Source organism: Xenopus tropicalis, chromosome 5 (genome assembly GCF_000004195.4).
Source record: "Xenopus tropicalis strain Nigerian chromosome 5, UCB_Xtro_10.0, whole genome shotgun sequence".
NCBI classification, from domain to species: Eukaryota; Metazoa; Chordata; class Amphibia; order Anura; family Pipidae; genus Xenopus; species Xenopus tropicalis.
In genome coordinates, this window is record NC_030681.2 from 137,450,828 (window position 1) to 137,465,266 (window position 14,439).

A 14,439-nucleotide genomic window follows, 5' to 3' on the forward strand; every position below is an offset into this window, starting at 1 on the left:
CCTACTATACCTGCTATCCCACAGCCCCAGTCCCTTCCCAGAGGCTATTATCCCTCCACTGCTACTATAGGCACCATCTCTCCCTACTATACCTGCTATCCCACAGCCCCAGTCCCTTCCCAGAGGCTATTATCCCCCCACTGCTACTATAGGCACCATCTCTCCCTACTATACCTGCTATCCCACAGCCCCAGTCCCTTCCCAGAGGCTATTATCCCCCCACTGCTACTATAGGCACCATCTCTCCCTACTATACCTGCTATCCCACAGCTACAGTCCCTTCCCAGAGGCTATTATCCCCCCACTGCTACTATAGGCACCATCTCTCCCTACTATACCTGCTATCCCACAGCCCCAGTCCCTTCCCAGAGGCTATTATCCCCCACTGCTACTATAGGCACCATCTCTCCCTACTATACCTGCTATCCCACAGCCCCAGTCCCTTCCCAGAGGCTATTATCCCCCCACTGTTACTATAGGCACCATCTCTCCCTACTATACCTGCTATCCCACAGCCACAGTCCCTTCCCAGAGGCTATTATCCCACTGCTACTATAGGCACCATCTCTCCCTACTATACCTGCTATCCCACAGCCCCAGTCCCTTCCCAGAGGCTATTATCCCCCCACTGCTACTATAGGCACCATCTCTCCCTACTATACCTGCTATCCCACAGCCCCAGTCCCTTCCCAGAGGCTATTATCCCCCCACTGTTACTATAGGCACCATCTCTCCCTACTATACCTGCTATCCCACAGCCCCAGTCCCTTCCCAGGGGCTATTATCCCACTGCTACTATAGGCACCATCTCTCCCTACTATACCTGCTATCCCACAGCCCCAGTCCCTTCCCAGAGGCTATTATCCCACTGCTACTATAGGCACCATCTCTCCCTACTATACCTGCTATCCCACAGCCCCAGTCCCTTCCCAGAGGCTATTATCCCACTGCTACTATAGGCACCATCTCTCCCTACTATACCTGCTATCCCACAGCCCCAGTCCCTTCCCAGAGGCTATTATCCCCCACTGCTACTATAGGCACCATCTCTCCCTACTATACCTGCTATCCCACAGCCACAGTCCCTTCCCAGAGGCTATTATCCCACTGCTACTATAGGCACCATCTCTCCCTACTATACCTGCTATCCCACAGCCCCAGTCCCTTCCCAGAGGCTATTATCCCCCCACTGCTACTATAGACACCATCTCTCCCTACTATACCTGCTATCCCACAGCCACAGTCAGGGCTACTCACTATTCAGTACTGTTGGACTGACAAGGTAACTGAATAGGACACATTTCTGCTCGTCCCCAGGCCTGGGAGATGAAGATAACAGAAGCAGATAAACCAGAGAGATTTTCAGCCATTTATTTTGCACGTCACAGCACATTGCACGTACACAATACACATTTTTTTTGTTGCTATCAATGTTTTCCATCAAGTGTCACTTACAGGCAACATCACAATATATTGTGTCCTACAGAGCGACAGGGTGCAAATACTCTCATTACTGGGCATTCCAGTACTAAGTCCATTACTTTCAACAAAAAACATTGTTGTACCAGCTGAGCTAGTCCAGCCTCTCCTGGCCTGGTTGGATAAGCACTGCACTACTCAATAGAGAACTACTGGGTGCCAGTACTTGCTCCTCCTGTAACCAGATACACAATGTATATTAATGTGGAACTAAAAAATGCTCCATTTGATGTGTATAGGCCGTATATCTGGAAGAGACCGTTGCTGTCTAACACGCAATACTCTATTCTGAGAGTTTGATGCTCTCGTTAGTTCAAAACTGCGCAGGGTTTATAATTGCCTTTAAAGCCACAAGGACATCAGCTAAAGGGACTGACCCTTGGCAAATGTCACATAAATAATACATCAAACAGCAAGTTTTCTATCAAAGACAAGCCACAGGCTAGAGCCCAGCCCTTCCCAGGCAAGGTCCCTATTGTCACAAGAGAGATAGACAAGCAGCATGCAGTCCTGGCAGAACACACACAATTACACACTATGGCACGCACTACTCTGTGACAACATTCCACGGACACTGATTTAATAGGAACTGCATTTCAACAAAGCTCTTAGGTTTGCACAACACATTTCTACAAAGAATGGGAACCCTCTGGATGCCATTCTGTAAGGGTAGAAGGCAAACTCATGACGTGGGCTATGACACACAGGGCACTTCTAGGCTACCTGGAACGTTCCACCAACTGCCTCCCATTTTTTTGAATGGCAAGCTCAGAAGAGGTTTCAGGTGCAAAGAAGCCACAGCCAGCAGTTTTTGGTGTTGAAATGAACCGGGCTGTTGTATCAAGCCATCAGCCTTACACGCATAATGGCAATTATTCTCTCAGGTTAGAGATACAATGTTCCTGAACTGTGTTTAAATGCTTGTCAGCAGGTGAAACCGAAGAGAACATCAATGAAACAGAACCTCTGTAATCCAGGGGATACAAATGTCAAGGCAGTCTAGACAAAGCAAAATGGGAAGTGAACACGACTACTAGCTTAATGAAAGAATTAGGGGCAGACTTAGCAAAGGTTGAATGAAGAATCCTCCAGGGGAGGGTCACAAATCAGTACGTATCATTGTCAATAGCTTATTTGTCATCTCAGAACTACAGGCCAAAGACAGAGATCCCCAACCTTTTGTACTCATGAGCTACACTCAGCTGTAGAAAGTGTTGGGGAGCCACACAAGCATGAAAACATATTTTGTGGATGCTGAATAAGGGCTGTGATTGGCTAGTTGGTACCCCATGTGGACTGCTGGCCTGCAGGAGGCTCTGATTGGAGAAAACGGTGTCTCTTCTAAAACTTGCCTCCAAGCCAGAGACTTAAAAATGGGCACCTGCTTTGAGGCCACTGGGAGAAACATCAAATGGGGCGGTGAGCAACATATTGCTCCTGAGTTTACTGGTTTAGGGTATGAAGGCGGTGGACATGTTTTTCCAGTGCCGTCAATCAATATTGATCTAATTCAAGTAATTTAGAGTCTTTCTAAATGCAATCCAATTTGATCAGTTTAGAATTGTCAGATTAATTGATTTCAAAGTCAGTCTACCTCCCTGTATTTCATAGGGATGGAGAAAATATCCAAGCCCAACCCAAAGGAGAGCTCCTACATTTTGGCAACCAGATATTAAATATCATTTTAAAGTTTGGGTATTAGAGTTTATAGTTATATCCTCTGAAGCTCTGCCTAGAGGGGGGTGGAGAAAATAAAATGATGAGTCCGTGGTTCCTTCTCGTCATGCTGAAGCTGCTCTTCATTCTTCTCTCCCAGGCTTCAGTGGGACGCTAAGCTACAGCCAGTTACAACCCTTTTTTTTTCCAGATTTATTCTTTTATCTGAATACTTTCTAGTTCATTGCAAAAAAAAAAAAAAAAAAAATTAAGGATCACAATAGGTGAAATTTTTTAGGCTTGAGTGAGATTGGCAAATAAATGATGAATAAAAGTAAAAGCAAAAATGGATGGTAGGAAGAAAAATGGACTTCTGATTCTCCGTTTAAAGGATACTCTCTCTTTCTTCTGCAAAGCCGGATGCATCAGAGGAAGCCACAGTGTTTAGCTCTGAAGCTTCTTTGGCCAGACGGCTGTACCCTGCACGCTGACCTCGCTTGTGAGTCAAACGCTTCAGGTTCTCGTTTTGAACAGGACTTGACCCAGGAACTACTATGATTGGAGAATCGTTTTTAGCATCTTCTGTCTCTTCAAAGTTTTGGTTGGCGGTATTGTTGTTGAGCGTGACTGTACTTGGCGTACGGTTCAGATTGAAGGACTTCTGACTTGAAGGCCAGTTCTCCTCAGGGCTGCTGGCAATCAGACTACTTTCTGAAGGACTTTTCTTGTCGGAGCAGATTGACATGCGTGCGATTTCCGAGTCCTGGAGGCCACTCAGACTGTTGGGTATTCCTCTCTTTCCTCGTAAGCGCCCATCTTCCAGCTCAATAAGATTTGTCTTTTCAAGCTGGGAATCGTCACCGCCTTCATTATTGAGAGAGTGATTGGGAGAACTTTCATTGGATCTCATGCCGGAGTCAGAAGAATCTTTCTTGTTCAGGATGGCATCTGAAAGGTACTCCTTTGCTTTACTGTAGGCCATTATGGGCTCAGAGGCAAGCTCTCCTGCTTTCTTATCCAGACTGCAGTCAGTCTTTTTTTCTTTTCCATCCTTAAGGAGAGGGGTGTTATCGGACTCCTCTGTCCCGGACTCATCTTCATCACTTGGAAGTTTCTGGTAACGCAGTCCAGTTCCTTTCAGTTTCAAATCTGTTGCCTGGAAGAGGCTAGATCTTTCAGCTGGCTTCTTGGTAGACAGAAGCTTAGATCCCGACTGATCTGATTTTTCATCTTCTTCAGTAATAGGATCAAGCGGAGAAGCATCAGTAGTGGAAACAGTTGATGACGTATAGTCAACAACATCCGTTCTCTTCATCAAAAATGGCTTCCGTCCCTCTTCATGCTTTAGTTCTCCGTCTTTCATTTTGTCCTGTTCTGAAGCAGAGTGAATAGAACTCACCGATGTGCTCTGTCCTATGTAGTAACCACCTGAGCTTAATGGAGAAGACCTACCACTGACAGAGCTTACAGCACCCTCAATTTGTGACATCTGGGAAATGTACTCCCTATAGGCATCTCTATATTCTGCCTGCACTTTATCTGTGAGCCTTGTGATTTCATTACTAGATTCTTGGGAATTAATACTGGAAAGGCTTGGTGTCCTGTGTGCCCGTCCCTGCAAAATAAACATAAAAAGGATGCATAATAATAGGCTTTATCTACAGCAGATGCAAAATAACAGACTACTTCATTATTATATTATAACAATACCAGGCAGCACAGTAACAGTAGTAAATGGGGTACAACAACCAGAGGGATATTGGGGAACATAATCTGATCTAGCTACAACAAAATGGGCCCCTTATTAGTAATAGGGACGTGCATTACCACACTAAGTGTAGAACATTCTGTGTTAAGTATGTTCCAAAGACTTATTTTAGAACATTGTTTTAAGACTGTTAAATACTAAACACATGGGGAAAAAATGGCTAATCTCTTGCGCCACTATGGACACTTAGTTGGGTATGGCTCCAACTAAACTTTCATACACCTGGTGTTTTAGATATAAAATTTCATTTACAACAGAGAGAGCCAGCACTAAGTATAAAAATAGGGACAGAATGCCACCTCTGCAGAAAGCTATTGCCCCTAACTGCACTTATCTATTCTACTCTCAACACATACTTTTATGCATCAGAAGCAAGGTACAAATCACTAACCATTAGGATTACCATTGCCTAACAAAGGGAAGAGGGGAGTTGTGGCGCCATTCACTGGCACTTATGGTGCATCAGTACATTACACTTTCAAACATGCCAGATCAACAAACTGACCAATATACATAGTATATAGATATTGGTTGGGATCAAAGTACATGTATGCCGCATTCTATTGACGTATGTTTGCCTATATCAGTATAAGACTGGACATCTGAACACAATGTAATTATAATTACAAAGTATTGTAGTGACAGCCGCTGAAAATCCAGACAGACAACAGATTTGGAGATGTACCTGCCAGGCCATGTTGCGATTTGACTCCTCAAAACCAAGTGTGTTTAGATCTTCAAAGCTGAAGCTGAAGTCATAATTCTGCCCGGCCAACTCGGTATGAGGAAGCTCTGTAGTGGCAACGGGGCGTCTGGTAACCTCACTGCGTGGCGCCATTCTGCTGGGCTCACCTACCATCCGGCCCTCCTCAGGTTGTATTTGGGTATCAGAGCTCCTCATTTCGTGAAGCTGGAGCAGGAACAAAACAGGCGTACTATTAGAGAGTCTGAGAATGAAAGATTCTCTCTGCATCTCTGTCCTTTGGTTGGCTAAGAGAAAAACTCATGACTGCTGCGTAGAGCCTGAATCATGTACTGACCCCCTCACTCATATACTGACCCCCTCACTCATATACTGACCCCCTCACTCATATACTGACCAAGATTCATATACTGACCCCCTCTCATATACTGACCAAGATTCATATACTGACCCCCTCTCATATACTGACCACTCACTCGTATACAGACCCAGATTCATATACAGACCCAGATTCATATACAGACCCAGATTCATATACAGACCCAGATTCATATACTGACTCCTCACGCATATACTGACCTAGAGTCATATACTGACCCCTCACTCATATACAGACCCCTTCACTCGTATACAGACCCCCTTCACTCGTATACAGACCCCTTTCACTCGTATACAGACCCCCTCACTCGTATACAGACCCCCTTCACTCGTATACAGACCCAGATTCATATACTGACCCAGATTCATATACAGACCCAGATTCATATACAGACCCAGATTCATATACTGACTCCTCACGCATATACTGACCCCTCACTCATATACAGACCCCCTCACTCGTATACAGACCCCCTTCACTCGTATACAGACCCAGATTCATATACTGACCCAAATTCATATACTGACCCAGATTCATATACTGACTCCTCACTCATATACAGACCCCCTTCACTCGTATACAGACCCCCTTCACTCGTATACAGACCCCCTTCACTCGTATACAGACCCCCTTCACTCGTATACAGACCCAGATTCATATACTGACCCAGATTCATATAGTGAGCACCTCTGGTGGTATTGAGTCTAGGGGACACTAACACTATCATATGACTATGTCAATTCCCTTACTGCGCTCTTGAATAGGTGCCAGTCGCCAAAGTTCATGTTCATTTCTTTCTTTAGTTCATCCATGGTGCACTGCGTCAGAACCCGCCCATTGATATTTGCCTGGAGGGAGATTATAGGGAGTATAAATTCATGTGTATGGCAATGCATTATGGGCATATAGCTGCCAATCATCAATAACATTTTATCCTTAAAGTTATGCAGTTTGCATACATAATAAATAATATTAATTACCAACATATGTGATAAAGTGACAAGCCCACTCCCTTCTTGTCAGATTTTCAAGACAAATTGCAATTCGTTTTAATTTTTTATGGCTTTTTAATTATTTCACTTTTTGATCAGCAGCTCTCCAGTATGGAATTTCCGCAGCTATCTGGTTGCTAGGGTGCGAATTATCTTACCAACCAGGGAGTGGTTTGAATGAGAGACTGGTATATGAATAGGAGATGCCTGAATAGAAAGATACAGTACAAAATAAAAAGTAGCAATAACACTGTAGCCTCATAGAGCAATAGTGGCTGCCGGGGTCAGTGACCCCTATTTGAAAGCTGGAAAGAGTCTGAAGGCAGCTAATAATTTAAAAACTAAGAATTGGCCATTCTATAACATACTAAAAGTTAACTTAAAGGTGAAGCACCCCTTTAGGGAACCCTATGACCAGGTTATGCCTTTCACTGCATCCAATCCAAATAGGAGTTTTAGCTTGCAGGAAGGGCAGTGTATGTTTCTACTCTCAATATCACTTTCAGAGTTAAACACTTCCTCACAATGAATAGCACAGACCATCTTATTACAAAATGCTTGCATTGAGCCAAAGCTCCTTTATGACACAATAAAAACGCGTGCCATTAGTAAATTGCACTTTATAGCGTGACCCTGAATACTGAGCGAATGGCATGCTTTCCACTTTTATGAACTCGCCGGGAGATGTATGTTGGTTAATAAAAAATTACAATCTTCCTGCATTTTCCTGCAGTTAAATGCAAGCAAAGGCAGCTACAGGGATATCTCTTTATCATTAATAACATACAACTGCCTGTAATCCTACGGTGTGCGCTTTCTGCTTCACAGATGGGCCCCTGTGTGAAGATGGAAATCTCACCTTCTGGGCGGTACATGGAAGGGCTGCAGTAAATACAAACGCATATCTGTTGGGTACAGATACCCAGTTTCTCCATATGTTAAATCATATAAACATTAAATAAAACTAAATAAGTTTGTTTTGCCTTCAATAAGGATTAATTATATCTTAGTTTGGATCAAGAACAAGGTACTGTTTTATTATTACAGAGAAAAGGGAATCATTTAACCATTAGATAAACCCAATAGGGCTGTTCTGCCCCCAATAAGGAGTAATTATATCTTAGTTGGGATCAAGTACAGGTACTGTTTTATTATTACAGAGAAAAGGGAATCATTTAACCATGAAATAAACCCAATAGGGCTGTTCTGCCCCCAATAAGGGGTAATTATATCTTAGTTGGGATCAAGTACAGGTACTGTTTTATTATTACAGAGAAAGGGGAATAATTTAACCATAAAATAAACCCAATAGGGCTGTTCTGCCCCCAATAAGGGGTAATTATATCTTAGTTGGGATCAAGTACAGGTACTGTTTTATTATTACAGAGAAAAGGGAATCATTTAACCATGAAATAAACCCAATAGGACTGTTCTGCCCCCAATAAGGGGTAATTATATCTTAGTTGGGATCAAGTACAGGTACTGTTTTATTATTACAGAGAAAAGGGAATCATTTAACCATTAAATAAACCCAATAGGGCTGTTCTGCCCCCAATAAGGGGTAATTATATCTTAGTTGGGATCAAGTACAGGTACTGTTTTATTATTACTGAGAAATATTTGAATTATTTGATTAATATGGAGTCTATGGATGACAGCCTTCCCATAATTTGGAGCTTTCTGGATAACAGATTTCCAAATAACAGATCCCATACCTGTATTTAATGATGATTCTTTTTATATTCTGCTGTCTTGACCCCAAGCTGCTCATAAAAGCATTCAGTGAAGCACCTTTTTTTAAAGACACTAAATGATGGTGTAATCAATAAATGGCTAAAAGTCTGTCCAGGGCTAATAACTCATAGCAACCAATCAGATGTTTGCATTCATATAGCTAACCAGTAAATTCTATCAGTTGGTTGCTATGTGTTATAGAGCAGGCAGGATAGGGTTTTGGTCTGGTTTTTGAACATTATTAAAGGTTCAGTTTCATTTTCTCTCTCTTATAATGGGCCTCTAAACCTAAAGTTATAAATCCAGTCTTAAAGGTATTGTTCACCTTTCAGTTAACTGTTAGTATGAAGTAGCGAGTAATATTCTGAGACAACTGGTCTTCATTTTTTGTTATTTTGTACTTTAGTTATTTCACTTCTTGTTCAGCAGCTCTGCAGTTTGGAGTTTCAACAGCTGTCTGGTTGCTAGGGTCCAAATTACCTTAGCAACCAGGGAACAGTTTGAATAAGAGGATACCTGGCAGAGAGGCTGCAGTTGGGTTTCACTCACCTTGCGTATGGTGGCAGTGTACTGAGGCAGCATACTTTGTTCAATCCCGTCTATGCCTTTCAGCTTCTCGCACACACCGTCCACGTTCATGGCGGCTAAAGCAGAAGAGTGTGCTCCTGCTACGCTGCTGCTGGTAGCCTACATATTGGGGGAGCAGGAGGGGGACATAACAAACATTAAGGTAACACACAGCTTTATGAGTTCAGAATACATACACAAGTGTGGCATGCAATCTCAAAATCAGATGTGGTTATTGAATAGGCACCAACGGTTACGGCTGTGTAATGGAACATGAGCATGAACATCCAAAAGAACTGTGGTTATGGCAGAAACGGGTCTTATAGCTTCAAATGTTGACATTTTTTGGAAGGAATAACTGTCTGTGTGCCATAACCATAGTGATAACCAGTCATTCTGTCTCACCGTGATGGTGACAAAACCCTACAGCTCAAAAAACAGAACTGCCATAGCCAAATAGCAACAGATGTCTTCATTGGCTGGTAGGTTTCCTAGGCATTTGTGCCGAGACTACTATACCCAAGCCAGTGAATAATGTCCTAGGGCAAGGTGGGGAGAAGCCAACTGGCAGCCAGCTACATTGCTTAGTGCCCTTATAATTCCTACCCTTGCCCATATACACAGATATTGATAGTGAAACATGGAATGGAAGGATTAATAGTGTGTCAGATGCAGATCCTGCCTTAGCCCACTGATCTGAGAGACTGCGCTTGGAAGAAAAAAGTTATTAAGATATTTATAACTGCGCTACTAAAACAGAAGCTGGGAATTCATGACTGGGAGCGGGGCCAAGAGGAGCGAGTATTTGAGTGAAGAATGCTCTCAAACAAGAAGAGCTCAGTCCAAGACATCTAAATAACAAACAGCTTTGGCAAGCGGCTCTGCTGCACTTTCCCCTGCTTGCAGGGATACTGTTGCTCTCTGGCTGCTAAACCCTGCCATTAGGCGCGCCGCGGGAAGTGGCGCAGGGAAGCTTGCACTCTAATGATACGGAATTAGATGGAATGTAGCACAGCAGCTACTTATATCATTAATCCCTTCAACACTGTTTACACTGACAAAACGACATACAAATAGCAGGATTTTAAATATGAAAGTGGCTGAAAGGGATGAGAAGAGCTAAATCACTGGTGTGCCAAACCCAAGGAGCAGAACTTGCTACACGCTCCCTACAGGTGAATACATTGGATTTCCCAACCTCCCTCTGCCAGGCATTGACATTTTATGACGAGCACAATATATATGTAGGTAATTGAGCGCAAGTGTGGGAAATGGCAAACAGGTAAAGGATATTTGGAGTTAGAGGTTATTTTGAAGGGAGATACAATAAAGGGCACATTTACCAAAAGTCAAGTTGGGTTGAATTTTTGCAAATAATCCTGCGTCCTCTCTATTATGCTTTTAATCTTGATTTTCCTCTAATCTGACTGTATTTAATTAAGATCCTAAATCCCGGTCAAGTTCAATGGAAGTGCTATACTAAAAACATTTGTTATTATTTTCTCCAATCCCAGCATCCCATGCAGCCTCCACCCATCTGAAGAATCAGGCGACATCTGTATTTTTCAAGTTTTTGAGAAAATAAACTCCAAATAATACCCATTGACTTTAGTGGCATATATGTCTGAGCTGGAGAGATGAAACTTCCCATTGATTTAAGTTTGCTATGGGATCCGCTATCCAGAAACCCGCTATGCAGAAAGCTCAGAATTACTAAAAGGCCATCTCCCATAATGATCAAACAATTCAAACATTTAAAACATATTTCCTTTAGCCTCTATATCCTTATCTGGAAAACCCCAGGTCCCGAGCATTCTGGATAACAGGTCCCATACCTGTATATCATAAATTGGGATGGATGTACAAGATGGATCAGCACAGCATTTGTAATGGAGGAAAAACTTGCATTAGCTTTACTAAATTCTCCGGCCTTGACCTTTGATAAATGTATCCCTTAGGTTGATTGGTTTTCCGCACATATATTGCAATAACAGCCCTCGAATACTTATTGGTCCCCCAGCAGCCATGAAGTCTGTGGTCTATGCGGTTACAAGCATGCCTTTTGTACTTTGCACTCTCTTGTGCTCATATCACTTTCTTCCATTACACCTTCCCTCTTCCCTCCATTCTGCACTCTCCCTTCCTTATATTCACTCCCCTTCACTTTCTCTCTTTTTGTCCCTCTCGCCCCCCCATCTCATACAAACTCTCAGGCTTGCTCATTTCTCTACCAGTTCTCTCTCCCATAATCTCATTTTTTTTTCTCACAGATCGTACACAAAGATTTGCCTTTAGAGAGAAACGAAGCCTATCTGTTAATGACAGGCAGAACACTCGGTACGTATCTTTGTTCCAAGCTTGTTGTCAGCTCTCTCTTCATTCCAACGCACGGCTGAGATGGGGGACACTTTCTACAAGTGCCAAAAGATATATGTCGCAAACCCTCTGCTTATAAATATTCATCTCCATTTATACTGCTGGATTCTCTATTATCTACTTTATAAGGGAAAAAAAAAGAAAGAGAAACATTGCGGGGGGATGCCAAAAAAAGCCTGGGAAAGTGTTGAGTAATTGGCGTTTTAGTTATGTGAAGTAATTCGCAGAGCATTCGGGTGTTGTAGGACGGTATTTGTATTAAACAGAGAATGCAGCTGTTTAAATGGAATATATGAAAGCCCGATCGCCAATGTGTTCTACAGAATTTCTCTTGAAAGCTTTATCTCTTTCTGCCTTCCATAAAGCCATGCAAATCTGCGTTAAACAAATCAACACAGGTACATCTCATGGCGCCTTGCAGCCGTACGGCCCCGCCAGCGGCTTACACGCTGACAAATGTTCTTTTCAGCGGCTAAAGTTTCTTCCTAAATTGCTTCTCGCATTTGCATGGAATATACTGTCTCTGCGTTGCCTCCCTCTAAACCTTTCAAAAAAAAAAAAAAAAAAAAAAAAAAAGAAAGAAAATAAAGAAAGACTATGAGAAATGGAATGCGCCCCATGGCAGGAGCTTTTTTATTTTTTTTTTCCCTTTTCTCGATACCAAACTAAAGAATTCATGTTAATGCGTTTTGAAATGATTGCCTCTGCAGGGAGATATTGATCTGCACTTTTAAGATAGATGGAGCTAGGTATGGAAGAAAAAAAATGACAGTAAACTGCTCATCCTGCAGAAATGGATGGGAGCGGAACACAGTCTGCATGCTAATATATAAGGGAAGGGCTGCCTGGCGCTGCTGGATGTTGGACTGGTCTCGTGTAAAGTCTGATAAAAACACCTATACCAAGTGTATGACCTACACTGCTCTTCCTTGGCACTATATGCAAGTCTATAGCATAATATGTAAAAGTTAGCCTATGCGGAGGGCAGGTCACTGCTCTGATCTTATGGGCTGTGACACACGGGGACATTAGTCGCGCTGCAATAAATCTCCCTTGTCCGGGCAACTAATCTCCCTGAAATTTCATCCCACTGGCTAGAATGTAAATCGCGGGTGGGATGGCAAATGGCGCTGCCGCGTATGCCATTCCACTGGTGATTCTAGCAGGTGGGATGGCATTTCGGGGAGATTTGTCACGGCGCAACTAATCTCCCCGTGTGTCACAGACCTAAAGGGAAACTATACCCCCAAACAATGTAGGTCTCTAGAAAAATATATTGCGAGCGCATATGTAAAGCCCTGCTTCATCTAAATAAACCACTTTCATAAAAATATACTTTTTTAGTAGTATGTGACATTGGGTAAATAGAAAATTGCCATTTTAAGAATTAAGGGCCGCCCCCTGGGATCTAAGGAGTCACAGTGCACACAAACAAGCCAAGGCACACATACATGCTAGGCCCCATCAGCCAATGAATGGACAGAGTTCTGCCTTTTGCTCCCACACTACTTCCTGTTACAGTTAGAGCTGCATTATTTCCTGTCAGCTGATCTCTGAGGGAGCACACAGCCCATCACTAAATGGCGGCTCAAGGGAAAGGATGTAAAAGGGCAATATTTACTGATATATATATTCCAGTTTGGTGAGATTCTTTAATAGGCCACTTAACATAATATAAACTGTTGGTTAAGTATTCATTTTGGGGTATAGTTTTCACAAGTAAATATCCTGCCTTTTTCTATTATAGGCTTAGGGCTGTAAGAAAGGGCTGTACTGCAGAAAATCCAAATGCCATGATTTAGGGACTTATTAGGGAGGTTGCAGGGAACTTGGAAGCACACGGATCCATTTTTGTGCTTTATATCTTGCTTTGAGTTATGATGAAGCCCTGTGTCAGTTCCCTGATTCCCGGTTTGGCTGTTCTTACATCTAATTGGAGAAAGTTGAAGCGTGGGACATAAAAATGCCATGGATTGATAGAGTACAGCAATGCCAGTGCCCAATGCCTCTTACTAAAAGATAAAATAAAGGGAGATAAAAACACTGAGGGGGATTTACTAAAATTGGGCAATTAAGCCCTAGTACTGTAACCAAAATCATTCATTATTCTACCTAAATAGATATAAAAAATAAATAAATTCCAGTTACTCTGTGTTACAACGCTGGGGAAAACATGCCCAGTGTCCATAAATGAGTGCTAGTACACCAGCAGTAGTGGCGCCCCACATGGGGGGTCCAGTAAGAACCAGTGCCCCTATTGGTCACAATCCCAATTCCACCCACCAAGTCACAATCCCCTTTCTGGCCCTGCAGCTCCTGATCCTAGCTATGAACCCCTGACAGTTTACATCTAGCACTGGTGGGCCGTGGGTTAGAGCAGGGGTTATACATTTGTACATTAGCATTAATAAGTATTAATATTGGGGGATACCTATGGCAGTATAGTTTTAGGGTCTCTGCACAGCGTAAAAGCAAGCTGTAGGGCCTGTTCCTGCTGCAGGCAGGTCTGTATAGTTCTCAGCAGTTTCCCAATAGCAACCCCTCAATAACATCTACTGATCTACTACTAAGGGCAATAATATATGTAATAAAATATGAGACGATAATACATATGATTTATCAAAGCAGTACATTTAGCATTAACACATTGTGATGGACTATGCATGCCCCCATGACCCTTTGGGTAGGAGAAGGCTAGAACCCCCCAAACCACTTATAAAGGAAATATGGTCCTGCATTTTAGCTTTTAATGTCCCCAGTAGATAAATACAAAGGGTAGAACTTG

The 14,439-nt window shown here is 42.7% G+C and overlaps 1 protein-coding gene across 5 annotated transcripts in view; it reads right to left on the reverse strand.

Annotated features, from left to right (window-relative positions):
- Nucleotides 1-1,355: 1,355 nt before the first annotated feature.
- Nucleotides 1,356-14,439, reverse strand: part of kidins220 (kinase D-interacting substrate 220kDa) — a 90,262-nt gene continuing 77,178 nt past the window's right edge. For 4 of the 5 annotated variants that reach the window (XM_012962723.3, XM_012962722.3, XM_012962719.3 and 1 more), the window contains 5 exons: nucleotides 9,261-9,398; nucleotides 6,735-6,833; nucleotides 5,589-5,813; nucleotides 3,532-4,750; nucleotides 1,356-3,371 (listed from right to left, as the gene is read on the reverse strand). In XM_012962723.3, the coding sequence (XP_012818177.1) occupies nucleotides 3,349-3,371; nucleotides 3,532-4,750; nucleotides 5,589-5,813; nucleotides 6,735-6,833; nucleotides 9,261-9,398 (1,704 nt within the window). In that variant the 3' untranslated portion in view covers nucleotides 1,356-3,348. 5 annotated transcript variants of the gene reach the window in all.